General features: G+C 39.6%; 1 protein-coding gene and 1 long non-coding RNA gene across 4 annotated transcripts in view; both read left to right on the forward strand.

Annotated features, from left to right (window-relative positions):
- The window catches only part of creb5b (cAMP responsive element binding protein 5b), a 51,254-nt gene extending 25,903 nt beyond the window's left edge, over positions 1 to 25,351 (forward strand). For all 3 annotated transcript variants that reach the window (XM_083556951.1, XM_083556952.1, XM_083556953.1), the window contains exons 6-11: positions 438 to 564; positions 2,314 to 2,424; positions 19,610 to 19,921; positions 22,758 to 22,985; positions 24,143 to 24,251; positions 24,491 to 25,351. In XM_083556951.1, coding sequence (XP_083413077.1) covers positions 438 to 564; positions 2,314 to 2,424; positions 19,610 to 19,921; positions 22,758 to 22,985; positions 24,143 to 24,251; positions 24,491 to 24,615 — 1,012 coding nt within the window. In that variant the 3' untranslated portion in view covers positions 24,616 to 25,351. The remainder of the gene's footprint in view (positions 1 to 437; positions 565 to 2,313; positions 2,425 to 19,609; positions 19,922 to 22,757; positions 22,986 to 24,142; positions 24,252 to 24,490) is intronic.
- On the forward strand, positions 4,980 to 6,365 carry LOC310734637. Its single transcript, XR_014536104.1, has 2 exons — positions 4,980 to 5,198; positions 5,277 to 6,365. It is a non-coding gene; the product is annotated as an uncharacterized lncRNA (long non-coding RNA).
- Positions 25,352 to 26,773: the final 1,422 nt, after the last annotated feature.

Raw genomic sequence — 26,773 nt, forward strand, 5'->3', positions numbered from 1 at the left:
TTGTTAATAGGAGACATGCCATCTTTTGCACTCAGTAAAGTGTTAAATCTGTTACTGTAACAATATACTTAATTTGACCAAAGATAAAATGGTTGTGCGTTACTCGATATCTTTAAATGTGTTGAAGTTCTTCAGTAGATTAAAGTCTCTTGAACATTTGGCACTCTAATAGTCTTTACTATTATTGCAGACCAGCTTTCAGTCCAGTGAGGAAAAGATGGACAGAAGTAATGATAATGACTCACTGAGAGAGTTGATATTTTGGAAAAAATTCTTAGAAATTATGAACCACAAAAATGGGAAGTCTCGTTGCTGTAAAAATAAATGCAACATCCCCTATGTTAACGGAAGTTTGCATCATTGTTATTATTGAGTAAAGACATACATGCTCTATGGTCTCATGCATCTGTCTATCCATTTGTCTGTTCTCCCCTCAGCCCAGTTCCTGGCTCTCTCTCATCACTGCTGCACTTAAGGAACAGACAGCGACAGCCTCTGCCAGCCTCCATGCCTGGCACTCTGCCCGACCCCACTATGCAGGGATCCTCTGCCGTGCTCATGCCTGTGAGTGCCTACAAACATTCACTTATATGCAATCACTCACTCATTTACACACCCACACACACACACACACACACACACACACACACACACACACACACACACACACACACACACACACACACGCACACACTAACCTCAATCAAAATACACATACTAACCCCAATCCAAACATTCCTACTAACCCTGATCCAAAATATACATACTAACCCAACATACTAACCCTGATGCAAATATACAAATTAACACAGATCCAAATACATATACTAACCCTGATCCAAATATGCATATTAACCAAAGTTGTGATTTGAACTACAGGTGGTATGTTTTTCAGATCTGCACTACTAGAAAATTAATCATCACCTTTGAACTTATCCATTTTGAGAATTTAATGTTATTGTGGTATGTTTTGAATTGTTTGGTAACTATAGTAAATAAAATAGAAAAAGTTTATAGGGTTGTAACTGCTGAATGAATTCGGTGTATAAGAGCTAGACATTCACCAATACATATCAGTTACCAGCTTTAATTATTTGTAAAAATTGTTTCCGAGAGTACTAGTGAATAAGTAATGATTGATGTAACATAAAGCTTAACTATTGTCGTATTACTATATTTGATTTAATCTTTACATTTTTACACATTTGTATTTGTATTTATTCGGAAAGATTTTTTTATTATAATCTTTGTAGGCTGAATGGAATTAGTGGTCTTGTACTAAACTTTACCAGTACCCTGCATATATCAGTGACACTGGAGGCCATTCTGGAGTATAGATTCCTACCTCAGTGTCTGTAACTTTAATTGTGTTGTAGCTAAGTCAATAAGAGCTGGATGCATGGAGCCGAGTCAGTGTGTGTGAGAGCACTCGCATCAGGGTTTTAATGACACAACACATGTTCTCATTGTAATTGAAGCCAGTTCATATTGATGGTGGGGAAAAGAAGCTTAGTGGTGATTGAATTAAAGCTGGACATGTTTTTGGCAAGAGACCGATGTCCCAGGAATGGGGTGCAGTGTAGGGACATATTTTTATACCAAATATTTCTCCAGTAATTTCTGCAGGCTGCTCTGCGTCCACCTGGCTGTGCTCATGGGGAACGGGGGGTTGAGGTGGATTTGTCAGGGGAGTGGAGAAAAAAGATCGCATGGTTTAGGAAAGGAAATGAGTGTTGCTCTTACACACACCTGCACACACACATGTGTTACTACTACTGAGGTATTTCCATTTACTTTTCTATTATAATAGCGACAAAATATTATACCTAAACCTAAACCCAACCTTAACCTCAGTACCTAAAACGAAATCTTTCCGCTCTTTCCCTTCTTCAAATAATAGTCAAAGCTATATTCCTATTAGCATGAGGACATTTAGTTCCCTCTGAGGCTAAAGACATGTTTCCCACACACACTTGACACAAGTAACACAAGTAACCGCTCATGCAAAGCTCTATTTTTAAGCCTCACACTTCTGCAGAGTTAAACTTCCTGTGTTGAAGGTTTTTTTTGACCACTCATTTGTTCACAAAAAAAATTATGTGAAATCAGAAACACACCTTTTAAGCACATACGTACACACCAGTGCCACAATGGCCTCTCCTCGAACACTTGTGATATCTTGTCTTGTGTTCATTTGATTTAAAAAAGTGTGTAACAGATTTATAGATGTGTTGTAGTCTGTCTCATTCCTGTTTTTTCCTTCCTGACCTGTGTATGTTCTGTTGCTTTGCTGTTTGCTTCCCCCCCGAACAGATGGAGAGACAAATGTCCATGGGCTCCAACATAATGGGCATGCAAGGCCCCACCCACAGCAGCTCCTGTTCCTCTCCTCATGTACCGTCCATGCATTCGGAAGCAAAACTGGTTAGTCCGTACATACACAAAAGTGCACATATACACATGAATACCACACAGCATTAACCAGTCTTAGCTGTTTAATCGACACTGTGACAGTTTTTTTTTTCTGAACTGGATTTGGTTTTGGGTCTCCACGTGAAGTGTTTGTACAGGTACCCACGTGCATAAACACTGGTTGCTATATAGGCCATATGATCTGATGTGCATCACTAATGTATCTCAGGTGCCCACATAAGCATTTCTGCAGCTTTGTTAACACTAGTTAAACTGAGGGGTGATCTCATCGGCAAGAAAACAAAAATGAGCGCTTAGAAAATCCATCATGTTTTTCCCCCCTCTTCTTTAGTGAAAAATAAGATTTGCTGGGCATTAAACCTCCTACATTTCTGATTTAAATCCGTCTATGAAAAATTGACATCAAAATAATTTTGTAAAATGTAAAAAATTCTTGCGCACAAAAAGCACGCATGTATGTTTGCGATACCTCTGGTTCGTTTCGGTTAACACATAAAGAACACAATGATGAATCTAAATCAATCAAGAAAAACAAGGGCAAGTATGTGCACCTGAAATTTCAATTCACATAAATCCTCGAGCAGATATTATTCTCAAAGGCAGTGGCAGGGAAGTCGCAGAGGTTTTCAGTATCGCAAGGAAAACAGCCGGAATAAAGGTCTCATTCATCAGCATCATAATGAGCGGGAGCTCTAAAATTACATTCTCCAAACAAAATGCTGTCACCCTTTTGCATGCAAGATCGCTCGTGCCACATTAAATGTTCAAGTTCGCCTAGGATTATTTATGTGTATCTTGGAGTAATTACAGTTTAAAGTACATTCCTGGAAACAGTGTGTCAGTGTCTGAAATCCTCAATCAGGTTTCTCACTACACTTACATTTACACTGGCTCCGAAATCATACATTGTACTCACCAAAAAATACAACACATTGAAATACAACACACAATTGTGCATTTCTACAAAATACCTAGAGGCGTGTGTGTGTGTGTGTGTGTGTGTGTGTGTGTGTGTGTGTGTGTGTGTGTGTGTGTGTGTGTGTGTGTGTGTGTGTGTATACTGGGGGGGTTGGTATAATGGGGACAAGTGGTACTCTTGAAAAAAAAATAACCTCTGCAAGATGTTTTACATCATTTTGATTCTATGAGGCAAATTTGTTTCATTGTTATTGTTGATGTATGCAATGTTTTCTAGCAGTGTTGAAATAATTCCCTGGTGCTTGCATACACTAATCACAACTACATGCATGGACAGAGAGAGCGCCTCTTTTTCTTCTTCTTCTTCTTCATCCTACACTATATCCACAAAAGTATTTGGACACCAGATTTTACAATATGTGGATCTTCCCCAAAATGGTATCAAAAAGTGACTTTGAATGTGGTAGGATTTAATTTTCAACTCACTTGAACTATGAAGCTCAGATCTTGTGCACAAAGCCAGCTTCATGAAGATATGGTTTACATGGGTTGGACTGGACGATCTTGATTGATCTGCTATAGAGCTCTGACCTCAATCCTACTGAACACCTTTGCACCCCATGGCCTCCTCACTTTACATCCTAAATTCAGTACCTGACTTTACTAAACCCCTTGTGACTGAACAAATCTTCAAAAGCATACTCCAAAACTTGGTGGAACATCTTCCCAGAAGAGTGAAGAACAGCAAATGGGGACTAAATGTGGAATGGGATGTTTCAAATGCACATACAAATCGTATGCTCAGGTGTCCACACACTTTTGTCCTTATAATGTATGTCTCTATATGTAACTGTCTGTCTCTGTGCTGTATTTTGTTACAATTTCTTCAAAATCCTCCACATTTCAGAAGACTTCCACATGTGACTTGTTTTGAAAGCTGGCAGGTGTGCTCATTTTATTCACTAAATTCATCATCCAGATATAAATCTATGCAGGATTGTCTTTGCCTCTCTGAATTCCATAGAATTTGAGAGTGTTTTTTTAATAGTTTTTTTTATGTGGCACAGAAAAATTCACAAGTGTAGAAACAGAATCTGTGTATTCTGTATTTATAGTGTCTGTTTTTTTTTTTTTTCTAATTTGCAAAAACGTTTTGAAAAAAACAGAGGAAGACTTTTTCATGAAATTTGTTGTTAGCAGGGAGTGTCTATTAGTAACAAGCTTTTCGAAAAAAAAAAGTGGGTTAAGAGTTTTTAGTGAGTGTGAACTGCACTGAAATGTGTTTCATTCGCTGAGGGAAAAGAAGCTTTGGTTATTAAGAAACATTTGCCAGGATGCAAGAACAGTGTGTAAGGAATTGCAGATGGAACATAAATTTAAAAAATAAAAGTAATTTGAATATCAGGATACCGGATACATATTGTGAAGATTTTGAACATTGAGTTCAAGTGAATACAGACATTTGTTACAATTTTATATATAAAAATAATTCAGCAAGGATTCATGAATATTAATGTCTATAGACTATTACCAAATGTGACTTTTTATTAATTTATAATTTGGACCTTTTAAGTTTATGGCAGAAAATGTAACAGAAATAAATGGTGTTCTCTTGAATGTGCATGTGTGTGTGTGTGTGTGTGTGTTTGTGTGTGTGTGTGTGTGTGTGTGTGTGTGTGTGTGTGTGTGTGTGTGTGTGTGTGTGTGTGTGTGTGTGTGTGTAGGGGGTGATAGAAGAAAGACTGGGACTAAAAAATACTGAGACTCAGAGGAGATAAGAATATTGCTGAGAAAGGCAATACAAACAGAAACTGTGTGTGTGTGTGTGTGTGTGTGTGTGTGTGTGTGTGTGTGTGTGTGTGTGTGTGTGTGTGTGTGTGTGTGTGTGTGTGTGTGTGTGTGTGTGTGAGTGTGTGTGTGTGTAGGTCAGAATGTAAGTGATTAGTTGGTGAGATGGGAGGGAATTTCTTCCACTCTTATGTTCAAGATTGATCGTGCTGTGTTTCTTTTTTGTTCCCCATGGAAACAGGCAGAGGGAACATAATATTAGTCTAATGTACTGTCTTATCGCTGTCCTGGCTCGACTCCAAGAACATCCTCTGAGTGCTCCCTCTTTGATTGGAATTCAATTAGAAGCGAACAGCTCGTTCCCCCAACACACGTCGCACCCCTGTCTTGCTCGCATGTGCACACACGTGCACATACACACAAATACCTATTTGTTTTTATCTAAAACAATATTCTTTTTAAATGTCCATGAAATGTCTTATTTCCTGACTGTAGCTTTGTCAGAAGATGATCTCTGAGTGGCCATAACACTTTTTAGCTTAGTGATTCACTAAGGTCATTAATGGGAAATTAGTTGTGAATTACACACATGCAATATGCATCATGGAGAGTCAGGTTTCCAGACAGAGATTGACAGTGTATTTTAGTCCAAGAATATGTCTCCAAAGCAGATCTCGACTAAAAGAAATCCTTCCTGTCAAGTTGCATGTGTGTAATTTAGCTTGGTGCCTATTTCAGCTCCCTCCCTTTTTTTTCGACAAAGTCTTGTTTGTGCAAAAACACAGAACACACGTTTGTTACACTTTTCACATTGTATGTAAAATTGAAACACAAAGCTCAGGAAAGAAACCATGCAGCTGGACTATTGGTGACTATCTGACCTGTAGTACTTTAAGTCCATTTCTGTTCTAATGAGCGTAATTTCCGTTATGATCCCTGTTGGATGATGATTTTGGGTGCTATCGAATGACCCCATGCTGATCAGAGCCATGTGTCCCCACACGGTTGAGTCGAGGCTACAGAGCGCAGCACACAGATCCTGCCTTAATCTCATTATCCGGAGATGTTGACTTACTCTAAATGGGAAATATCTCCCCCCACTGTAACTCTATACCCATCCCTTTGGCCACAGGAGACTGGCAGAAAAAGAGAGCGAGTAAGAAAGAAAGAAAGACAGAATAAGATGTCAGAGGGGAATGTATAACATGTAAGTTCAGATAAAGAAATTAAGGAAGAGCAGGAAATGAAGAGGAAATGAAAGGTAAGTAAAAGCTAGGAGTAAGTCGGTTAAAGTGTGTGTGTGTGTGTGTGTGTGTGTGTGTGTGTGTGTGTGTGTGTGTGTGTGTGTGTGTGTGTGTGTGTGTGTGCCAATAGGTTTGTACAGTGAGCCCTGCTTGATGAGGCTAAATTGATTTTTCAGTGGTTTAAGGATCCCGGGCCTGAATACTGCATAAGCTGCTTTTATCCTCCCCATGGGTTCACTATTACAGCCTTTCACACATGCGCACACACACAATCATACATACACACAGGCATAAAGACAGTACCGCAACAATTTTCTTGGACATGTGCATTGCTTTTTCTTTCTCTCTCTTTTTTAAACATATACTAACTTAAAGGCACTAGACAATAATCACTGTGCCACTACTGTGCAGCAGCTGGCATACAGTATGTAGTCAGAGTATGTGTGTGTATGTGTGTGTGTGTCTGTGTGTGAGTCTGCATGAGTGTTTTGCATTTGAGGAATCTGTGTCCAGAAAGGAAATGCTGTACAGAGCACCCCATTCTACTCCAATCATGACATCACACATTTAACACTCCTCTGTGGTTTAGGTTTGTATTAGTGTGTGTTCAGAGCCACACATAAGACAACAGCACCTCACAGGAAGACGTGGACACACATACATATTTGCACAAAATATTTGCCGACTTCCATCAAAGACAGTGTGTCTGTATGTGTGTGCGTGTATGTGTTTATGTGTGTGTGTGTGTGTGTGTGTTAGTGTGTGTGTAAGCGTGTCTGTTGGCAGGTCTGTATATGAGCACTTCGGGACTCGAATCTGATTTTTTTCTTCTGCGAAACCCTTCTTAGTCCAAATTGTTTGGAAAAATGAAAGCACTTTTGTCTCTGGGGAGAGGGAAGCCCAAACACACTCTTATCAGTGGGAGGGAAAAAGTGGTGTGTGTGTGTGCCAACTGTACAACATCAGATCAAGTGTTCAACTTTTCTCCGCTCAAAACAATTTCTGCAGTGAGGCATTAATTAAGATTATCGCTCTATGTGTACATGCATAGCTAAGATCTAAGGTTTTTTTTAAATGTGGTGAAAAGTCATTTTAATACATTTACCTATAGCCTATGCTATACCTCCACTTTGATTTTTATAGCTGCACTTATTACATGTTAATCCTCTGCTTTCGTGTTTCCAAGCAATGCTGCACTCGAGCACTCTTAATTTTGTGGGTTTAAAAGCACACAGACTCTTACGCCTAGTCTTCCATGAAGTTCCTCCCAAAGCAAAGGCCTTGCTGGAATGCTAACCTTGTTAGTAATGTGAGTGACGCCACATAGCAAAAGTGTGATTTGTTATTGAGGGGTAATTATCTATTGTTTACATTGTTACTAGGGACAATAAATTTGTCACTAAAAATCAGGCTAGGAGGTGGGCTTTTTTTATGTGGTCAACAATGCTATGTGTTCATGCACCATTCCACTGCTGGGTCCAAGAGCTGGCACATGCTGCGCTGAGTGACATCATCCTTGGCTGGCTGTAAATGTACTCCTTTTTTAAAGCTTGGAGTGGGGGAGAAAAACGAACCTATCTTAAAGAAACTTTTACTGAGGGATACTGCATTCAAGATGATGTAAAGGATTTATACAGGAACTGCAACTTTGGGACTACTTTAGCACACTCTGGCTGGAGTGAAACCTGTTCAGATTTGTGTATTACTGGAATATAACTAGAAATATTCACAAGTGCTTATAGTTAAAACATGAATGATGGATAATTCTGTTGTCTGTTATAGTTCCAGAGGAGTAGTCATGATGCAATGTAATATAATTTATATATATATATATATTTATATACACCCGACTTACCCGACTTAATCCTCCTCTTAATACCACCACTCTCACGTCGCAATTATAGAAAACAACGATACTGTACAAAAACGCAATATAACAATGCGTGGCATTACAGAGAGAGGCATATGACGTATGGAAGGTGAATACCATTTTACTTATTATCTAATTAATGGAATACACTTTTTTATTAAATATAAAATTTTCTAAAGGTAAGTTTTACTTAATTGTTCTACTTATTTCAGCATACTTTAACAAATGTTTTCATTTCTTCCATCCTTCATTGATTCATTCACTCCCTCGATATGCAGAATTGTTGGAGTCTTTTGTGTTTTCATGCATGCGCAACACAAATCTTATTTCCGGTACAGAGTGAGTAGCCACAGTGGCACTGCACTAACTATAGTTTATTTTTATACCCCAGGCGTTGTTGTGTATGTTTTCGAATTAAATAATAATGAAAACATTTTTAACCATGGCCATCATCCCAGAACGAAGTCTCTTCTGAAGCTGGCTCACAAGAAAGCCTGCAAACAGTTTGCAGAAAACGACCTGTCTAAAAGCATGAATTACTGGAAACATGTCCTGTGGTCTGATGAGACAAAGATAAACTTGTTTGGCTCAGATGATGTCCAGCATGTGTGGCGACACCCTGCTGAGCACCAAGAACAGTCAAGCATGGTGGGGGTAGCATCATGGTCTGGGGCTGCATGAGTGCTGCTAGTACTGGGGAGCTTTGGGTCATTGCGAGAAACATGACTTCCAAAATGTGCTGTGACATTCTGAAGCAAAACATGATGCCCTCCCTTGAGAAACTGGGTATGAACAGCAGTTTTCCAACATGAAAACGATGCCAAACACCGACCAAAATGACAACTGCCTTGCTGAAGAAACGGAAGGTGGTGATGGAGTCTCCAGACATGAACCCTATTGAGCAGCTATAGGGCATCTTTAAGCAGAGGGTGGAGAAGCATTGTGTGTCTGGCATCCAGCAGCGTTGTGATGTCATTATGGAGAAGTGGAAGAGGATTCCAGCAACAATCTGTGCAGCTCTGGTGAATTCCACGCCTGGGAGGATTAAGGCAGTGCTGGATAACAATAGTGCTCACACAAAATATTGACACGTTGGAAACTATTTTGGTATGTTCACTTAGGGTGTACCCACTTTTGTTGGCAGTTATTTAGACAATAATATATTTATAATATTGTCCCTTGAGAACATATAATAAAATGGTTGATGTGTGTGTGTGTGTATCTCACAAAAGTGAGTACACCCCTTACATTTCATCAACCATTTTATTATATGTTCTCAAGGGACAATATTATAAATATATTCCCTATATACCCTAAGTGAACATACCAAAACAGTATATATACAGTATATATATGTAGTTAGATGTGGAGCTCTCCAGCTGTGCTCAGCGCCTCAGCAGCACCTGTGGCTGAAGGCCAGGCTGTGTGTGAGGCAGTGTGTGCCAAGAAAGGGCTGGAATCTAGGTTTTGGGAGCAACATCTGTATGAATGGTGGCATTGTCAGAGAATGATGTCAATAGAAAGTGATGGTGAGCTCAGACACAGCTGAAATGTTCAGATATTATTGACTGAAAACACACACACACACACACACACACACACACACACACACACACACACACACACACAAACACACACACATTTATATATACACTATATGGACAAAAGTTCATGGACACCTGACCATAAGATTTGTACGTGATTGTGGGACATGTAATTCATATTTGCTGTTATAATAACCTCCACTCTTCTGGGAAGATGTTCCACTAGATTTTCGAGTAATGTTGTGTAGATTTGTGCTCCTTTAGCCACTAGTGCGTTAATAAAGTTAGGTACTGGTGTAGGCTGAGGGGGAGTGGGGTGCAGTCACTGTTCCAATTCAATTCATCTCACAGGGTTGAGCTAAGAGCTCTATAGCAGTCACAAGATCTTACACTCCAACACACATAAACCATGCTGAAACAGGAATCTGTGTCTGTAAACACTACATATAGTATTATTTATATAAGTCCCTGTAAATAAGTTGTTAGGGTGAGGACATGGAGTTACACCCCTTAAAGAAATGTAAAGTAATCTGTGGCGTAGCATGCTGTTTCTAAATGAAATCTGTGAGAATGCCACACAGGATTCACAGCACTTAGAGCATTCATAGCTTTTTTTAAATGATGACAAGACAAGAGAGGGCTCCTACTTTGGGTTCCTGGTTTTGCAGCTGGCTGTAAGTTTATTTATTGAGTGGACAGGGGATTGAGAGACTACCATGTGTTTGCCTTAGTGCAGCAGCTTGTTGATTTAGCTGCAATAACACTGTTTTAGCTGCATGGGCATCCACGCTTCACAGCCTGTCAGTGTAGTCAGCCAACGTGGAATCTGACTTGGTGTAGCACACTCAGCAGATTTAGAGGTAACCTATATGAATGTGATTTATATATTGTATTTTTGTTGTTCTCACTTTTTACAGGAAGTTCTTTTTTCATGGATGAGATTGAACACAAATTTAGGTCAGGTGGTTGCCAGTCTGGGGAACACCACGCTCTGTGCTTCACCTTATTTCACCTAATTATCAAACCGTTTATGACCTGATTCCATGGCCAGATTGCTCACACACAGTGAAGCCTAACTCACACAGTATACAGATCAGTACCAAATGTGACCTCTGCAGTCACGGGCAATCTACACCATTACACTTTTACTTAGTCTTTGATGTCAGGCATTTATTTTTCATTGACCTGTCATAGCAAGGCTGGCAGCTTAAGGTACAATCAGAGTTGTTTTTACAGTAATGTGATCCATGTGACAGTCAACTGAGAGTTTCTTTTAATCCCTGGCTTGTAAGTGATATGGATGAACTGTGAAACCTTGAACTTCTCTAATGTCATGCACTGCACTATCTACACTGTAAAGTGATGGATGTTTGTGTCCATACTAAAGAGCAGCCCTGATTACAGCGGCTTAGCTACAGTTAGACCAGGAAGTCTGTGTGTTTATGCTTTTGTTAACTGAGCCTGATTAGGCCTCTCCTGCATTACCCAGCCTGCCACCCTGAGGCACAAGCAGTTTGAGAGAGAAAATCATTTTGTAAAGCTTCCTTTGAGAACATTATCCATTTTGCTAATAGTGAATAGGAGCACTTTTACTAAAAGCATGCACAGTCTGACAAATAAAAGCAAATATTCAATATGGTATTGAGTAGCGTTAGATCAGTAAAGTGGACTTTCAATCTGTTTTCCAGTTTGCCTTTTGACATTAATTAGTGTCAACAGGGGCAGCTGGTATAAATTGGCTAACAGGCCTAAGTCCCTGGGTCTTAGAAAGATACTGGGACATCAGTATAAGGTTTCATTGTTGGAATCTGCTTTCCATTTTGGAATATTAAAAACGTCTTAAGGTCCTAATAAAACTTCTAATAATGTCATGAACAAGCAAGGCTATGGCCAATTTAATTTTACTGCAGAGTGTCGATTCATGCCATCTAGTGAAACATCATTAGATCTGATGTCCATTTGATGTTCCCGGATATTTTTCAGACCTTTATACCTACTGTAATGTTATCTGCATTGGTTAAAAAGGTGCATTCAAAATGATCTATTAGGCTTAATGCACAGGAACAAGGCAGATAATTAACTAACTAAACAACCGCCAATCAAAATTTAAAAGAGCTGATAGAACCAATTATGTGTTGTTGTTTTTTTTTTTTTTTTTGGGGGGGGGGGGTAGCTGTCTTGCAACTTTTCTAAATGTCCAGTATTAGGAGGAAGTACATAAACCAAGAGACATAAGAAATCATGTATACAGCTGCCTATTTGATTTTAAGCATGTGAAATATAATACACTATATCTTATTATGCTGTCAGTTAGATGTAGTATATAATACAATTAAATAGCTTCAGTGTCAAGCAATTGATATTACATTTTATCATCCCATCTCATATCATGAACATTAATCACTGAGTGTCTAGTAGTTTGTGGTATTTTTTTTATCAGCTGGGGATCTTTAAAGCGATGCTTCAGAGTAAGAGCGGAGGACCAAGCTTTTTCTATCATGTACAAATGAAAACAATTATTGTGTCACGGAGGAAATTATCCTAGGTCAGCATGCATCACCCTGAACCATTTAATGAACCCTACTTCTTGACATTTTTACTTGGGGTAATGCATTGAAACAATACAAACATCATTGGTTCCATTAATTGCATAGGGCACACACATCCATGTTAGTAGAGCTGTAGTAATACCAGATTCTGTGCCTCTCCCTCTATAAAAGCCTGACCATAAGAAATCAGTTAAGTAGGTTCCAGCTCAGAGCTGCTGGCAGAGCTTGGCTAAGTGGGGTGGTTTTCGAGGGGTGGGTGGTGGTGGGGGGTCCTCATAAAATGAGCTAATGGGTGTGTGGAGGAGATTTTGGACATGCGCATATGGGTTCACCACATCAGGGATTGAGATGGTTCTAAAGAGACTCCGCCTTGTGTCTGGCATGGAGGTTTGGGGGGTGATGAGGAACCAGATGGGTGTCTAATACCCGAGAGCCCAAAGAGAACAGGAAATGGTGCCAGGAAACTCAGGGCTCAGATTTATGCAATAAGCTGTAATGCGTACATAAAAACCCGGTCTGCTCTCCAAAGGTCTGGAATGGTTACATGGCTCAGTTTCAAGCATTAAGACTGTGCACTCTGTATGGTTCAGTGCTTATTAACCTTCTTCTAACAGCAAAATAAAATCAGCTAAAATATCATGTATGAAAAGCATAAAAAATAAAGTTATACAAAAATATATTAGTTACAACAAAAAGTGAACAAATACTGAAGTGATGTTCATATACTGTTAATACTGACATAGTGTATAGAATTTGTATAGAGATTTGAAGAAAAGCGGAAAGACAAGGGAGAGATGCACAAAATGTAACAGGTGCTCGCTGATAACAGTGAGTAGTAAGCCTGGCAGATATTTACTAGCCACACACACACACACACACACACACACACACACACACACACACACACACACACACACACACACACAGAGGGAAGGGAGAAAGAGAGAAAGAAAAAGAGAGTCTTCCCTGCTCTAGTTCTACCTAGGGGCTCCCTTTTCCCTCTGATCTCATTCAGCCTGATTTATTCCTGAAGCAGAGGGCAGGGTACGCTCTCACTTTTTACACTCTTTTATTGATATGAAGTCATCCCTCCGTCCCATGGAACCTGAATCTTTTAGAAGGATGCACCCCAAAGCACTCAGCACAGCATCACTCAAATTTGAGTGTCACAGAAGAAGTGACAATAAATACCATTAAAGTGCCATTATGTACCTGTAAGAGAGACAACCTAGAAAAAAAAATAGATGTTAGAGGTGAAGGATGATGTAGTGGAATTTAGACACTAGTTGTAACTTAAACCATCAAAAATGCATGTCCATGGAAGCCTTTGTAGGAAAATCAAGCTTTTAAGATGCTACATAAGAAGCCTAATCCATGTGCTATGCCAGGGATTTTATATATTATTTGTAAAATAAATCACAGTTTATCCTGTCTTGGATAGGATTTTTCTCTTCTAAATCCATTCTGGGAGTTTTATTAATCTATTATGGCCTGCATTAGGATTGACACTGAGTTGTTTAACTCTTCAAGATATACGGTATAAAAGGATGAAAAGATGCTTACACAATCCGGTAATTGTCATGTTATCATTAACTCTTGTTCAGTGGGGAAAGCATCTCTTGATATAAATGAAATATTTACAAGTAATGCAAAGTGGGTGTTTGGACACATTTGTCATTATTAAAAAAACTCTTACATTTCTTTTTCACACTTCATTCACACCAATCGAAGGGTAACTATCACCATATATACCTTCTTCTAATACTATACAGCTATTACACACAAACTGAGAAGAATTGGCAAATGAGCTACTTACGCAATTTACTGTAGAAATACTTTAGTGCAATACTTATTTTAGAAATTGACAGAAGGAAAAACAATAGAACTGTATCATATCAGCAAATCGTGCCACAACCATCAACTTGGAGTTTCTTTTGATGAGATAACAACGAAATACACTGCCCGGAAAAAAAAATCAACGCCTGGATTTGACTAAGCAAATAAGTATTGCATTAAATATTATGTTTTAGCTGGCAACAAGTTATTTAACCCAAACTGATGCAGTGAGTAGCTTCTTATTTCTTAAACAACCATGTCAGAAGAAACGTCCTGTGGTCGTGGAAAAGATGTTAATCTGTTTCAGAAGGGTCAAATTATTGGCATGCATCAAGCAAAGGAAACATTTTAATAGATTGGTAAAACTACTAAAATTGAGTTAAGAACTGTCCAACGCATTATTATTATTCTTTGAGGTAGAAATGTGGTCGTAAAAAAATCTTGAACGATCGTGATCTGCGATCATTTAAACGTTTGGTGAAATCAAATCGTGAAGAAACAACAGTAGAACTCACTGCTATGTTTAATAGTAATTTAACTTTAATTTAAAGTAATTTCCACATGCACAATGCGAAGGGAAATCAAGTGTTTGGGACTAAACAGCTGTGTAGCCTTAAGAAAACAACTTATCAATGACTTTTTCCTAATTGGAAAAAAGGCTTCAATTTGCTGGGGAGCATAAAGATTGGACTCTGGAGCAATGGAAGAAGGTCATGTGGTCTGATGAGTCCAGATTGACCTTGTTCCAGAGTGATGGGCGCATCAGGGTAAGAAGAAAGGCAGATGAACTGATGCACCCATCATGCCTAGTGCCTACCGTACAAATCTGTGGGGGCAGTGCTATGATCTGGGGTTGCTGCAGTTGATCAGGTCTCGTTAAGCAATGTTATGTGCGAAAAGAATGAGGTCATATTCCACGATGACAATGCCAGGATCCATTGGGCTTAAATTGTGAAAGACTGGTTCAGGGTGCACAAGAAATCATTTTCCACCACAGAGTCCAGAACTTAACCCCATTGAGAATCTTCGGGATGTGCTGGAGAAGTTGTCTAATTCTCCCCTCATCAATACAAGATCTTTGCCAGGTGAAAAACTACTGCAACTCTGGACGGGAATAAACGTTATGGCATTGCAGAAGCTTATCGAAACGATCCCACGCCGAATGCATGTCGTAATCAAAGCTAAAGGGAACAGTCCAACGAAATATTAGAGGGCGTGACATTTTTTGGACGGGCAGTTTTTGCATTGTTTGCAGATCTGAATATTGATATTGATATTGATATTGATTTGTTTTCATTTTCACAGTGGACATAAGGCAGCTCTTTGAGATTGAGCTGCTTTGCAAGAGGAATTGTATGTTCGAATTATAAGAGCCTTGCTGGTGTTCGAATAACTGAAAAAATGGGAAGAAATCTTTTTTCCAAGCAGTTATGAGCTACATGTAAGAATTGTGTAATGAATGTGTCTGAAAAATTGAATCTACAGTGTAGTGGTGGTGCTAGTAGTAGTAAACTTTTGAAATTGAAAAGGCATTTATTTTCAAAAAAATAAAAAAGATTTAAGTACTGTAAATGTGCACTGTCTAAATCCCTGTGAGCCTGTAAGACGTATACTACATCACAATGTAAGGTGAGAGAGACAGCGATGAGAAGAAAGAAAAGCAGGCAGTTCACCCGTGTCCCCACAGGTCTCCACCTGTAGAAGGATAATGAGTGTTTAGCCATGGCTCTGCCATGACAGGGAGAGGCTGGACTGTCATTAGAGGCTCATGCAGCTGCTGCTTCATGTCTGTGTGAGCAGCACAGTCAGCCAGTACTGTTCTAATGTCTGTTTACACCTCATCATCACGCCTGATGAGGCTTCTGCACACACTCCAGCCATGCTGAGCTAGGCTCTTGGCTAACGTCATAGAGGGTTTCTGTGGACGTAATGCGCACCGGATATATTAGACGTTGTCCAGGGAAGTTCGGTATTACCAGAGAGACTTGTAACTTCTTCTGCTTTTGACCTGAATTTGTTCTTGGGTAAGAACTTTTATCTTTTGTTATTATTTTTTTTTTCACTGATATATTGGATTTTTTAGATTTCTTAAAGAAATGTTCTTACTGTGTGTGTGGTACAGTAGATATCACTGTTTGATAAATTTCAGCTGGACGTGTGAGTGTGTATGTGAATGACAGAACTCTTACACTGAAATGTGAGTGTAATTCAAATGTGTTTCAGTGGCGTGTATGTGTTTCATGTATGCATGTATCTATTTAGAGTGTGCCCTAGCACACTGCCTTTCTCCCTCTATTACAGCATACACACTTATACAAACTCAAGAGCAAAGCTCCGGGGGGCCTGCATGGAACTAGAGTGAATAGTGATTGCATTAGCATACTGATAGCACTCACTTTCCCTTTGCCCCAGAAGTGATAGATAGATGGCTCTTCTGTGAAGACAACGATAAACTCCACTACCCCCCCTCTCTTCCTCCATCTCGTTCTTCCTCCTCTTTCCCTTGTGCACTGGCTCACAGCCAAGATGAGAGTAAGTGACACTTCTGCTGATGCTAGCCTGATGCTTGTCGACCCTGCCGGGCCCCAGACAGTGGCATTCCAGCGCGTGGGAACTGCAGGAACCCTACAGAGTGGCTGGGGGGGGATAGAGATAGAGCTCACAGCTGCATTGGTCCAATTGCTATTAACCTACTCCTGATTGATGGGTGGTCCACTCAGTCAGATGTGTTTTCCTGCCCTTTGACCCCAATATGTCTGGCGGCTGGATGGATGAATGACGGTGCCTTAGTGTTTGTGGTTCTGACACATTCTTCTTCTAGCCATCAGGGCTGGATATATAGTTAAACAAGATAAATAAGGTGATGAAACATGTGGCGTGACTGGTGACATGAACCACTGAGCATAGCGGATACAGTGTGGACGGCTGAATTCAAGAATATCTTTGTCACCTGGCTTGTTTTAATTATTGTGGAAAATCTGAATGGATTTAAAATATCTTTCTTGTTTTATGTATTGAGCTATTATGTTTAATGAGGATTTCAGTGGGGTTTTGTGCATTTGCTAATATGTTGTTGTTGTTTTTTTTTTTTTTTTACAAGAAATACTTCTTTTATTTAATACAAATGTTCAAATAAAATAGAATTTATAAGTTCCACAAGTTCTGTTTATCACAGTTCAAAATGTTGAACTCACCAAGAACAAACATCTCCAGGATATTTGACTCAGATGTAAACAAATCTACGAAACCAGGGACATGGCAAACAAAGGGAAGCTAATTCCAGTCACTATTCAATCAGAATCTTATAGTTGTCTCTTTGGTGACCAAATAAACCAGCAAACACAACGGGTTGAATGTGTGTCAGTGCATTAGCGAGAAAACAAAGTTGAACTGTGGTAAAGTTATACATTTATCTGTAATAGCTACTGAAAATGTTATGCTGGTTTTCCTTTCGGTGTCATTAGTTAAGTTTATAAATCACTGGATTAAAAAAATCTCCTTTCCGTTTTTCAGTTCTAGTGGCTATTTACGAGTGGTGGTGAGAACTATCTTTAGGAGCAGTTAAGGAATTAAGGGTGTTCATACAATTCATAGTTCATTTGTAGTGGGATATGTGGCTTGTTGTGTTTAGTTAACAGACAGTGCAAGGTGTGTAATGTCTGGCAGATGGGAATAGTGAAAGTCTTCTGGTGAAGCAGGTTGAATGTTTTGTTGTATGCGAAGTACATGGATTGTGTTGGTAGTGCTAATAATGAACAGTAAGTTGGGTAACAGTATTGGTAAATTCATTAAGCTTGTCAGGAAGCTGTTGTAAAACCTGGGTGGGTATATGGGGGTGCAACTGGAAGAGGTCCACATGGAACCAGTGATGTGGCTGGCCAAACAAGATGCATGGGATTAGAAATAGCTCAGAGGAACTGGGTGACTCCCTTTGGCAGGTACGGACTGTAAGCAATCAAATTCAGGAAAAGCGATCAAATTGATCTGGGTTTATTTATCTAAATTGCAACCATGATTTGTTTAAAAACCGTAACACAAGTATAAATGTGGACTGATTCTTGTTGATTCGTGTTTTCATGAGTTGGGTAATGCTTTTTAACTCTAAATGGAAAAAAGCTTGAAGACCTGCGCTGAAGTACTTTATGGGTAAAACTCAGCATTGAATGTCATTGAAGTAAGTTTGTCCACCACTATGTAGTATTAAGGGGAGTGACAATGGAAGAGAGAGGGAGCGAGGGGAATTGGGGTAGGGGGTTGAGAAAAACAGAAATGAAGGGAGGGAAGAGGTTGGATGAATGATGCCGTGCGCTGATGCTGGCCAGCTGGCCATGGTTCTTGGCAAGAAAAGTGAATGCTCCAGCCACTGGCTCTGACTGACAGCATCTGGAGTGACAGCATGTTACTATACTATTGTCATTATACTTTTATTTTGCATACTGTACCGTCTTTCCCAAATATAAAAGCTGGATATTACTTGTGTTACTAATTTTCTTAGATTTGTATTTCTCTTTTTGCTTTTGTATTTCTTTCTTTTCTTTCTTTAAGCGGGTTTCCTTTTAAAATGACCCCACCTGTGCAGCTTAAATGGAAATACTGTACATGCTGTAGACTCAACACACTCTAAAAATATGCTTACTTTTCCAGTGCAAGTCTAAAAGGCTAAACGAATGCGTCCAGACATAGATGCACTTTTTTTTTTTAAAAGCTTGCCTTCGTTTGCTGTCACACAGATCACACTAGTAGCCACATTTTGGCAGCTTATGACTGGGTTTGTGGGTTTGTTAATAGCCTGGGTGGTTAAAGAGCTGCCCAGAAAAACAGCTCAGGGGGAGAGAGCGCAGGCAGGTAAACACACACTAAACACAGGCACTTTGACGGAGTGTTTCAAGGCCGAAAAGTTTTCCGAGTTGGTCTATGCAAAGCATTTAAGTCTACCACACTGCTAAAGCAGAAAAGGAGAGAAAAGGGGAAGTTATAGCACAGTTACAGCGTATTTGCCATATGCGCCAATACAATAGATAGTGAAAGTGTGTGTTTATGTGCATTTGAGAATCAGTGCAAATTGCAGTCTGGTATGTGTATGAGAGCTTAGAGTGTAAATATTAACAAGCGACTCGAATGAAGAATTAAAGCCATATTTGCTTGTGACTTTTATGTGCATCTAAAAGAAAATACATGTTCTATTTACTCGCCTGTTATGAATCATGGTTCCACCCAGTGACATCTGTGTAAGCTGTTTTGGTCATACTGCATAAAAAAAGAAAAAAGGGCTTGTGTGTTGCACTTCAGGTGCAGCCTTTCAGTGTTCCTACCAAAGGTGCTTTTCATTAGCCTTAATCTTTCTTCATATTGTTTCCAGGTAAACAGCAGGGAGCATTAAATTAACCAAGCTTGCTAACCTCTTTTTCTCTTGTTTCTCCTGTAAAGAGACTAAAAGCTGCTTTGGCTCACCATCCTGGGCCTATCTCCAATGGCAACATGAATACTATGGGTCACATGATGGACATGATGTCGTCACGGCAAGAGCAGAGCCATCACCATCTGCATTCGCACCCTCATCAACACATGCAGGCCCCGCCCCATGGTTACCCACACCATGCCCACCACCATAGCCACACCCAAACAGGCCACCATCACCCGCAGGGCCACGGGCACCATAACTCTCACCCAGGCCACCTACACCCTGCGCACGGGCACCAGACGTCTCCTCACGCACAAATGCACTCTGTTGCGCCCCAGGTATTGCAACACAATCTTTATCAATGTCAGTAGCCTCAAGTAAAGTTTTACTAAGTGTCACAGTCATGGTACGGTTGTGATCGATTGGTGTTGAGGTGTGTATTAAATTTGCCGGCTTATAGATAACATTTACATTTGTGGCGTTTAGCATATGCCCTTGTCCAGAGCGATGCACCAAAGTTCTTTGAGTCTCTATCAATGAATAGTTCCTTACTTGAATGCTAGATTACAAACTTAAGATAAATCAGTTTACAATCTGTTGAGAGAATTATTATTTTTATTTTTTTTAACAAAGCAAACCTGGAAAGTGTTAGTTTAAGTAGTTGGTTTAAGTAGTTAGTTAGTCAGTTAGTTAGTTATCACCTTTTTGAACAGTGTTGATTTCACCTGACGTATGATTTGTTCAAATATGAATTATATTGAGTTTCATATAACTAAATTAGCCCTTGAATACTGTTTATTACTTAGACATGTTTATCATATGGAGATGGGGTAATGTAACTAGTTGATACATTTTGTCATTTATTTTCTTTAAAAGTACTTGATTCACATTCCATTATATACTGTGGGAAAAAATGTTTTCATGTTTTTTCTTTATTATGGAGACACACTAAGAAGCATGTTTCGTCTATCATCTCTTGCCAAAAGAAACCAAACATGACTTGTCAGAGCAGCAACTCTTCTATACTCTTGGCACGTGTGAAGCCTACAGTTGAGGCCAAGAGTTTACATACAAATAGGGTTAAGCCAATTACCGTACATTTCCTGCATTAAGTCAATTAAGAAATTTTGGGAATTTGGTGAACCTTGGTAGAAGACCCAGTTTAACCAAGTCTTACATTTCTGGTTGGTGTTTTTAAGTGTTGCATCAGTATTTCTATGTATTTTTTCTCCTGTATTTTTTCTTTCTGAATTATGAAACAGACTCCTTTCCAGCAGAATAGTCCCACAACATGATGCGGCTACTCTTAAGAGTAGGATGATGTTTTTCAGATGTACTCACCTCTGATCATTAAGGCTAAACAGTTTTGAATGTTGTTTTACCTAAGAATAATACTCCAAAAGACTAGCTTCTGGTAACCATTTGAGGCTGGCATTATCATGGAAGTTTTAAAGTAGGAGCTTCTTCATTTATCGACAGCTCACTCGGTTGTACAGTTTTTTTAACCTTTACCAGATACTTCGTTGTTGCCTTGGAGCTCAGGTGTAACTACAAGACCAAACTTTGATCATCCCTTATATCTGAACAATATTCTGTTTATAAAGACAGATAATAGTTTTATTTGCATGCTCATTGTACCTTTAGGGATTTGGAATAGCAAAAATTGAAAAAATAGCATTTATTTGTAAGATGGCAGTGGTTGCTCACTAGTTGAGAGTTGCCACTCTTAATTCTCATCTACTCACATGTATAAATGAGACAAACGTAAGTGGCTCTGGATAATGTAGTCACAATAACGGCACAACAGTATGTTACCTTTTCGTCTGTATTTATTCTGTTTTTAGAAGATGGGATAACATTAGTTGCATCAGATTGCATTAGATCTGCCTTTATTGTCTCCCTTGGGAAGGAGAAATAAACCTTGAGCAGTTGGGAGAACACATGAAAAGCAACAGATTAACAAACAGATATTTATAGAGATAAACAGTTCATTTTAACACCCTCCAAATATCACATGTATGCATAAATTAATGTGAACATGAAGTTAAAGTAAAATGGTCTAAAAACTTGTTTTCATTTTATACCTGAAAGACAAGTATTTTTTGCTTTATTTCCCCTTAGGCGTTGTTGCCTTTAGGTACACTCACTTGTATGCCAGTAAGAAAAATGTGATTTAGGTCGAACTGTTAATCTGAGGTTTGTTGAATGGGTTGCATTAACAGAAGAATAATGGTGTATAGGCTGAATAACCCACAAAGCACTTTTTTTCTCATAATGTGGACTGCTTCAAACTGCTCATACTCTATTAGAGCTGCTTCTCTCAAATGTCACTCTAGTTTGCAGTAGGATCAGGAATTTATGTTGAATGTTTTAGTCACAGCTTTAACTAAAACTGCAGATTTGAGTAATCCTAATAAAAGAGCCAGGAGACAAAGGAAAGAAAAAACATTCTCCTCTTAAAACGAAAGATGATCCAACATAAAAATGTTATTGTGGGATCAGAAATATATTACAAGAACATTATAAAAGTAAGTATAATGGGGTGAGAAATGAATGGATTTCAGGTTTGTGACTTCACTGCACATCTCTTTATGGAATTTTCCAGCTAAGTCTGTCTTTTTGTGTTTCGGAAATTCTGCCTCCAGCGTATTATTAAGCCAAACACGACGGCCTGTATCCACACCATTCATCAAAGCTGCTGCATTTTCCAACACCCTAATGCAACCTGCAGTGATCTGATGGCTGCACGTACCGGCCACAGCCAAGTGCACGTCAAAGAGCTTTTTTGTGGCATGCTAAGCTGCTAGGAGACCTGTTTCACTAGACATCTAAAACTGTTAGCCTGAATGGACCTGGGATGTGGATAAAGGACTGTGGCACCTCTTTATGAGGGTGGGGTAGCCTGTAAATCAGTGTGTTTCTCACAGGGGCCATGGCCATCGTAAGACTAAACGGGCACATGCACAGAACATATGTTGTTTTAAAGGAACCTCCCAAATCGCTGGGGTGGTTTTAGACAGGTGATTGGCTGACTGCCTCTAAGTCTGTTATAAGAAAAGGCAGTAGTTATGGATGGCTGACTTTATGTTCTTTGTTTCCTGACAGATAGTCTTACATTTAATACAATTATTATCCTAAATATAATTATTAATTTATTACATAAAATTTTTACAGTTATCCCCGGCTGCTCAGCAAATGCAACCCACGCAGACACTGCAGTCTGGACCACCCAGTGGAGGTCGGCGCAGACGCGTGGTGGATGAGGACCCTGACGAGCGCCGGCGCAAGTTTCTGGAGAGGAACCGGGCGGCTGCTACACGCTGCAGGCAAAAAAGGAAAGTGTGGGTGATGTCTCTAGAGAAGAAAGCTGAAGAGCTCACCCAGACCAACATGCAACTCCAGGTATGGGCTGTATCCTAGTCCTCCCACACACACCACTATTTCTAAATCCATTTCGGAGCTGGTTCTGCAAAATTTGTTCTACCCGGTTCTCATATTTCACAACATATTAGGCTGGGTACAGTGGCTCATAAACGTGGCTGGAATGACAGCTGATGCTACTGTAGCCAGGGAGCAGATGGAGCTCAGAAAGACCTATGTGTGAAAGAGGAAAGGGCACAAGCTAACTAGATGAATCAAAAAGAGGACCAGTTGCTGCTGAGAGTGGAGTTTTTGGAGCAGTGACATCGAAAACCAGAGACATAAGTTAGGTCCATGATAGGTCCATCAAAACCACAAATTTTATGTTTTAGCTTGCGTATGATCTCAGATTCAATCCAAAATATTGATCAGTTTTGAAACAACCTGTTCTTTATCACACTGATTGAGAGCAATAACCCACATTAAATTAACCTGCAAGTCTATAAGAGGAACATTGTGAGACTTGTGTAACAGTGTAACTGATTTACCTTTTTCCTCCCTGCTCTCTTGGTTCTTACACCACTCTTCTGATTCTTATTAGCCAACAGACAATAAAAGACACATTTAAGGAATTTGTTCTCTTTCATTACCCTGGCATTCTCCAAATAAGTGCTTTGGCCAGGCTTATTTTGGCTTCCACATCCTCATAAAACGATCAGGATATTCAAATTCTTCATTTAATAAGACCGGCCACAGCCATATGCTCTTTTGTAATGAGACTCGTAACAGCAGATGAGCGAGTGTCTGCTGCGAAGTCTGTTAACCACACACTCAGGTTGATTTTTACATTTGCTAATGATGATTATTATATGATGTTATGCGTTACAGCATAACGACACCTCCATCAAAGTCCTTACTTGTAAAACATTTCTGCAATTCTTCTTTATCCAATTGAGCTGATGTGTCAGGGTAATCTTATTTTTCTTGGATGTCTAAACAGGGTGATATTTCAAAAGTAGACCAATCTTATCGAATGCTTACAGGACAAGTTTTTTAATTGTCTATCAGCATATAAGTATATAAACTTAGATTATTTGTAAAATGTTGTAACAAACGCATTCCTAGCATACCACCAAACTACTGATCTCTGCTGGCAAAAATGTTTAAAATGTCTTGGAATGTTTGTTTGTTGTTGGCAGAATGAAGTGAGCATGCTGAAGAATGAGGTGACTCAGCTCAAGCAGCTCCTACTGACACACAAAGACTGTCCCATCACCGCCATGCAGAAGGAGTCACAGGGCTACCTCAGTGAGTGTTACACACATCTGGCCAGTTGTGGCATATTCTAAATAAATAAGTTTCTATTCCCCAATATTTAAATATATTTGTGGCTTAAATTGAGCAAGTCTGACGTTAGCTAACATTCACAGACAGCCAACACACACACACACGCTCACACACACCCACACACACACACACACACACACACACACACACACACACACACACACATATACACACACAGATAATCTTTTCCTACTTTTCAGGTCCAGAAAGCAGTCCAGCAGGAAGTCCAACTCCTGTGACCCAGCAGCAGGTCATCCAGCACAACACCATCACCACGTCCAACACGGCCCCCAATCACTGCACAGACATCAACCCCATCCACTAGAGACTATCTAAATCTTAGACGCACGAACATCTGCACCGTGAGGTCCGTGAACAAAAGGCACACCTCTGGGCCTTTGCGGCGAATCTTTCTTCCATAAGTATTTGGTACATGCAAATCTCATGGTTTCTTTAGTGGGACTTTTTTTTTTTTTTTTTTTTTTTGCTTCGAGTTAAAATATTCAAATTGTTTCAAAAGGAGGCCTATAAAAATTCAAAAAAGGCTGAACTTTTCAGCATGACCGTTCACACAAAGTCAAGGTAAAATGTTACCATGATTTTACCTACCAAGAGAGAGTTGTGTTGTGTTTTCATGTTTCACTAATTCACTCCTTCAAATACTACTGCCTTCCCACATGTGCAACAGTCAAACTGTAGCCTTGATGTGTCTTTTCTCATTGCTCTGAACTATAATGCCAAAAAAGCTGTTTCTTTTGTATCTGTTTGTTTTTACGAATGATTTATAATAATTAATTCATTTATTAATATGTCACACTTCCAGTCTCCTTCAAGGCGATGAACTAAGAAAACCTAATTGTTAATCCATTATGTTCTTATGACAATAATGATGTTAAATGGAAGCAATATACATCAGTCTGACGAATGCTCAACAACTTGGCTGTCAGTTTACTTGTCAATTTACCAAACTTAATTCCCATCACGATGTTGCAGTGCAGTAAATAACCATTGCTTGGTTGTTCTGCTTTCAGCAGTGGCCAGTAATTAAAAAAAAAAGGCAAGTTACATAAAATAATGTATATTTTGAGTTTGGGTGTTTGCCTTGTTGAAAATTCGTCAGAATTCTGGTGAGGCCCACAATATGTGTGTGTGTGTGTGTGTGTGTGTGTGTGTGTGTGTGTGTGTGTGTGTGTGTGTGTGTGTGTGTGTGTGTGTGTGTGCGCAAATCTCATTGGCTGCTCTAGCCATATGCTGAATCTCAGAACAGTGACACCCTGGAGACATCTCTGCTTACTCAAACCTCTAGGCCAAGTTACAAGGGCCTTCTGTAAAGTAAGAAAATAATGTAATCAACGTTTGTTTAAACCTGCATGGCCATTGTTCTGTTGGACGAATATGATGTTGAAGCCTGCCCTTTTACTTTGAGCATGGCCAGAAGAGTCTGTCTCTTGGTTGCTCCTTGAGTCTATGATTATGCAGTATGTAATATGATCATACAGTCCAACGGACCCAACAGATGTTGATTAAATCGTCTGGATTGAGAAGCCATGCAGATTGGGTGCACAAGAACGCTTTAGGAGTAGCTCATGCTTTCTCAAGGACCAAGCAAAGACTCAATAGAAGTCTACAAAAATTCCCTATAGCAGATGAGTAGGAGTCTGTTGGAGGTTAAATTCTGCTGCTGCACTGAAGATACTCGTATTGGAAGCAGCTTCTTCTTACTATACGGACATTCCAATGTGAACCCTATTTTTTTTTCCCCCTTTTGAATTTTTGTTTGGTTGTTTGTACAAAAGACCTCTTTACCTCAGGACTGCATAATCCCAGACACGAAGCTGCTCACTGTAGCCATGAGTGGCTGAGCAAGCCTTGAAACCCTGATGAGGTTGTATCGATTAGCTGTCTCTCTTTAACGTTGACTTATTGCGTAGTGCTTTAGTTTCGTCTGCCTCGAAGAGAATGTAGCATTTGACTATTTCTAAACAGGTACCAATCTAAACTATGCTTTCCAACTCTCACAGTGTGCCTGAACTTTTTCGTGACTTGCTCACATGCAAAAGAATGTCAGTCATTATTAATACCGTACATTTTGTGTGTGTGTGTGTGTGTGGGTGTGTGTGTGTGTGTGTGTGTGTGTGTGTGTGTGTGTGTGTGTGTGTGTGTGTGTGTGTGTGTGAGCTAAAGGTTTTTATGCTCTTTTATAAAAGTTCAGAATAATTGCTTTGTTTGCATGGAGCTGTTCTCGGGGATTCACTTTGGTGGACACTTTGGGTATTCCTCTGGACCCTGGAGGCCTGTGATGAGAGCACCTTGACCTTTTTTGACGTTTCCCAGGCATCCTTGGTCAATGCCCAAATAAATTGTTACATTTTGCGCCAAAATGTTTCCCCTCCCCAGCAGGAGAAAAAGGTCCTTCTTCCAGTTGATGATCTCTCAAGTATTCAACAGTTTGTCGAGGACATTTTACCGCTCTTAATTGGAAC

This window comes from Silurus aristotelis (genome assembly GCF_946808225.1).
Source record: "Silurus aristotelis genome assembly, chromosome: 1".
Taxonomy (NCBI): Eukaryota; Metazoa; Chordata; class Actinopteri; order Siluriformes; family Siluridae; genus Silurus; species Silurus aristotelis.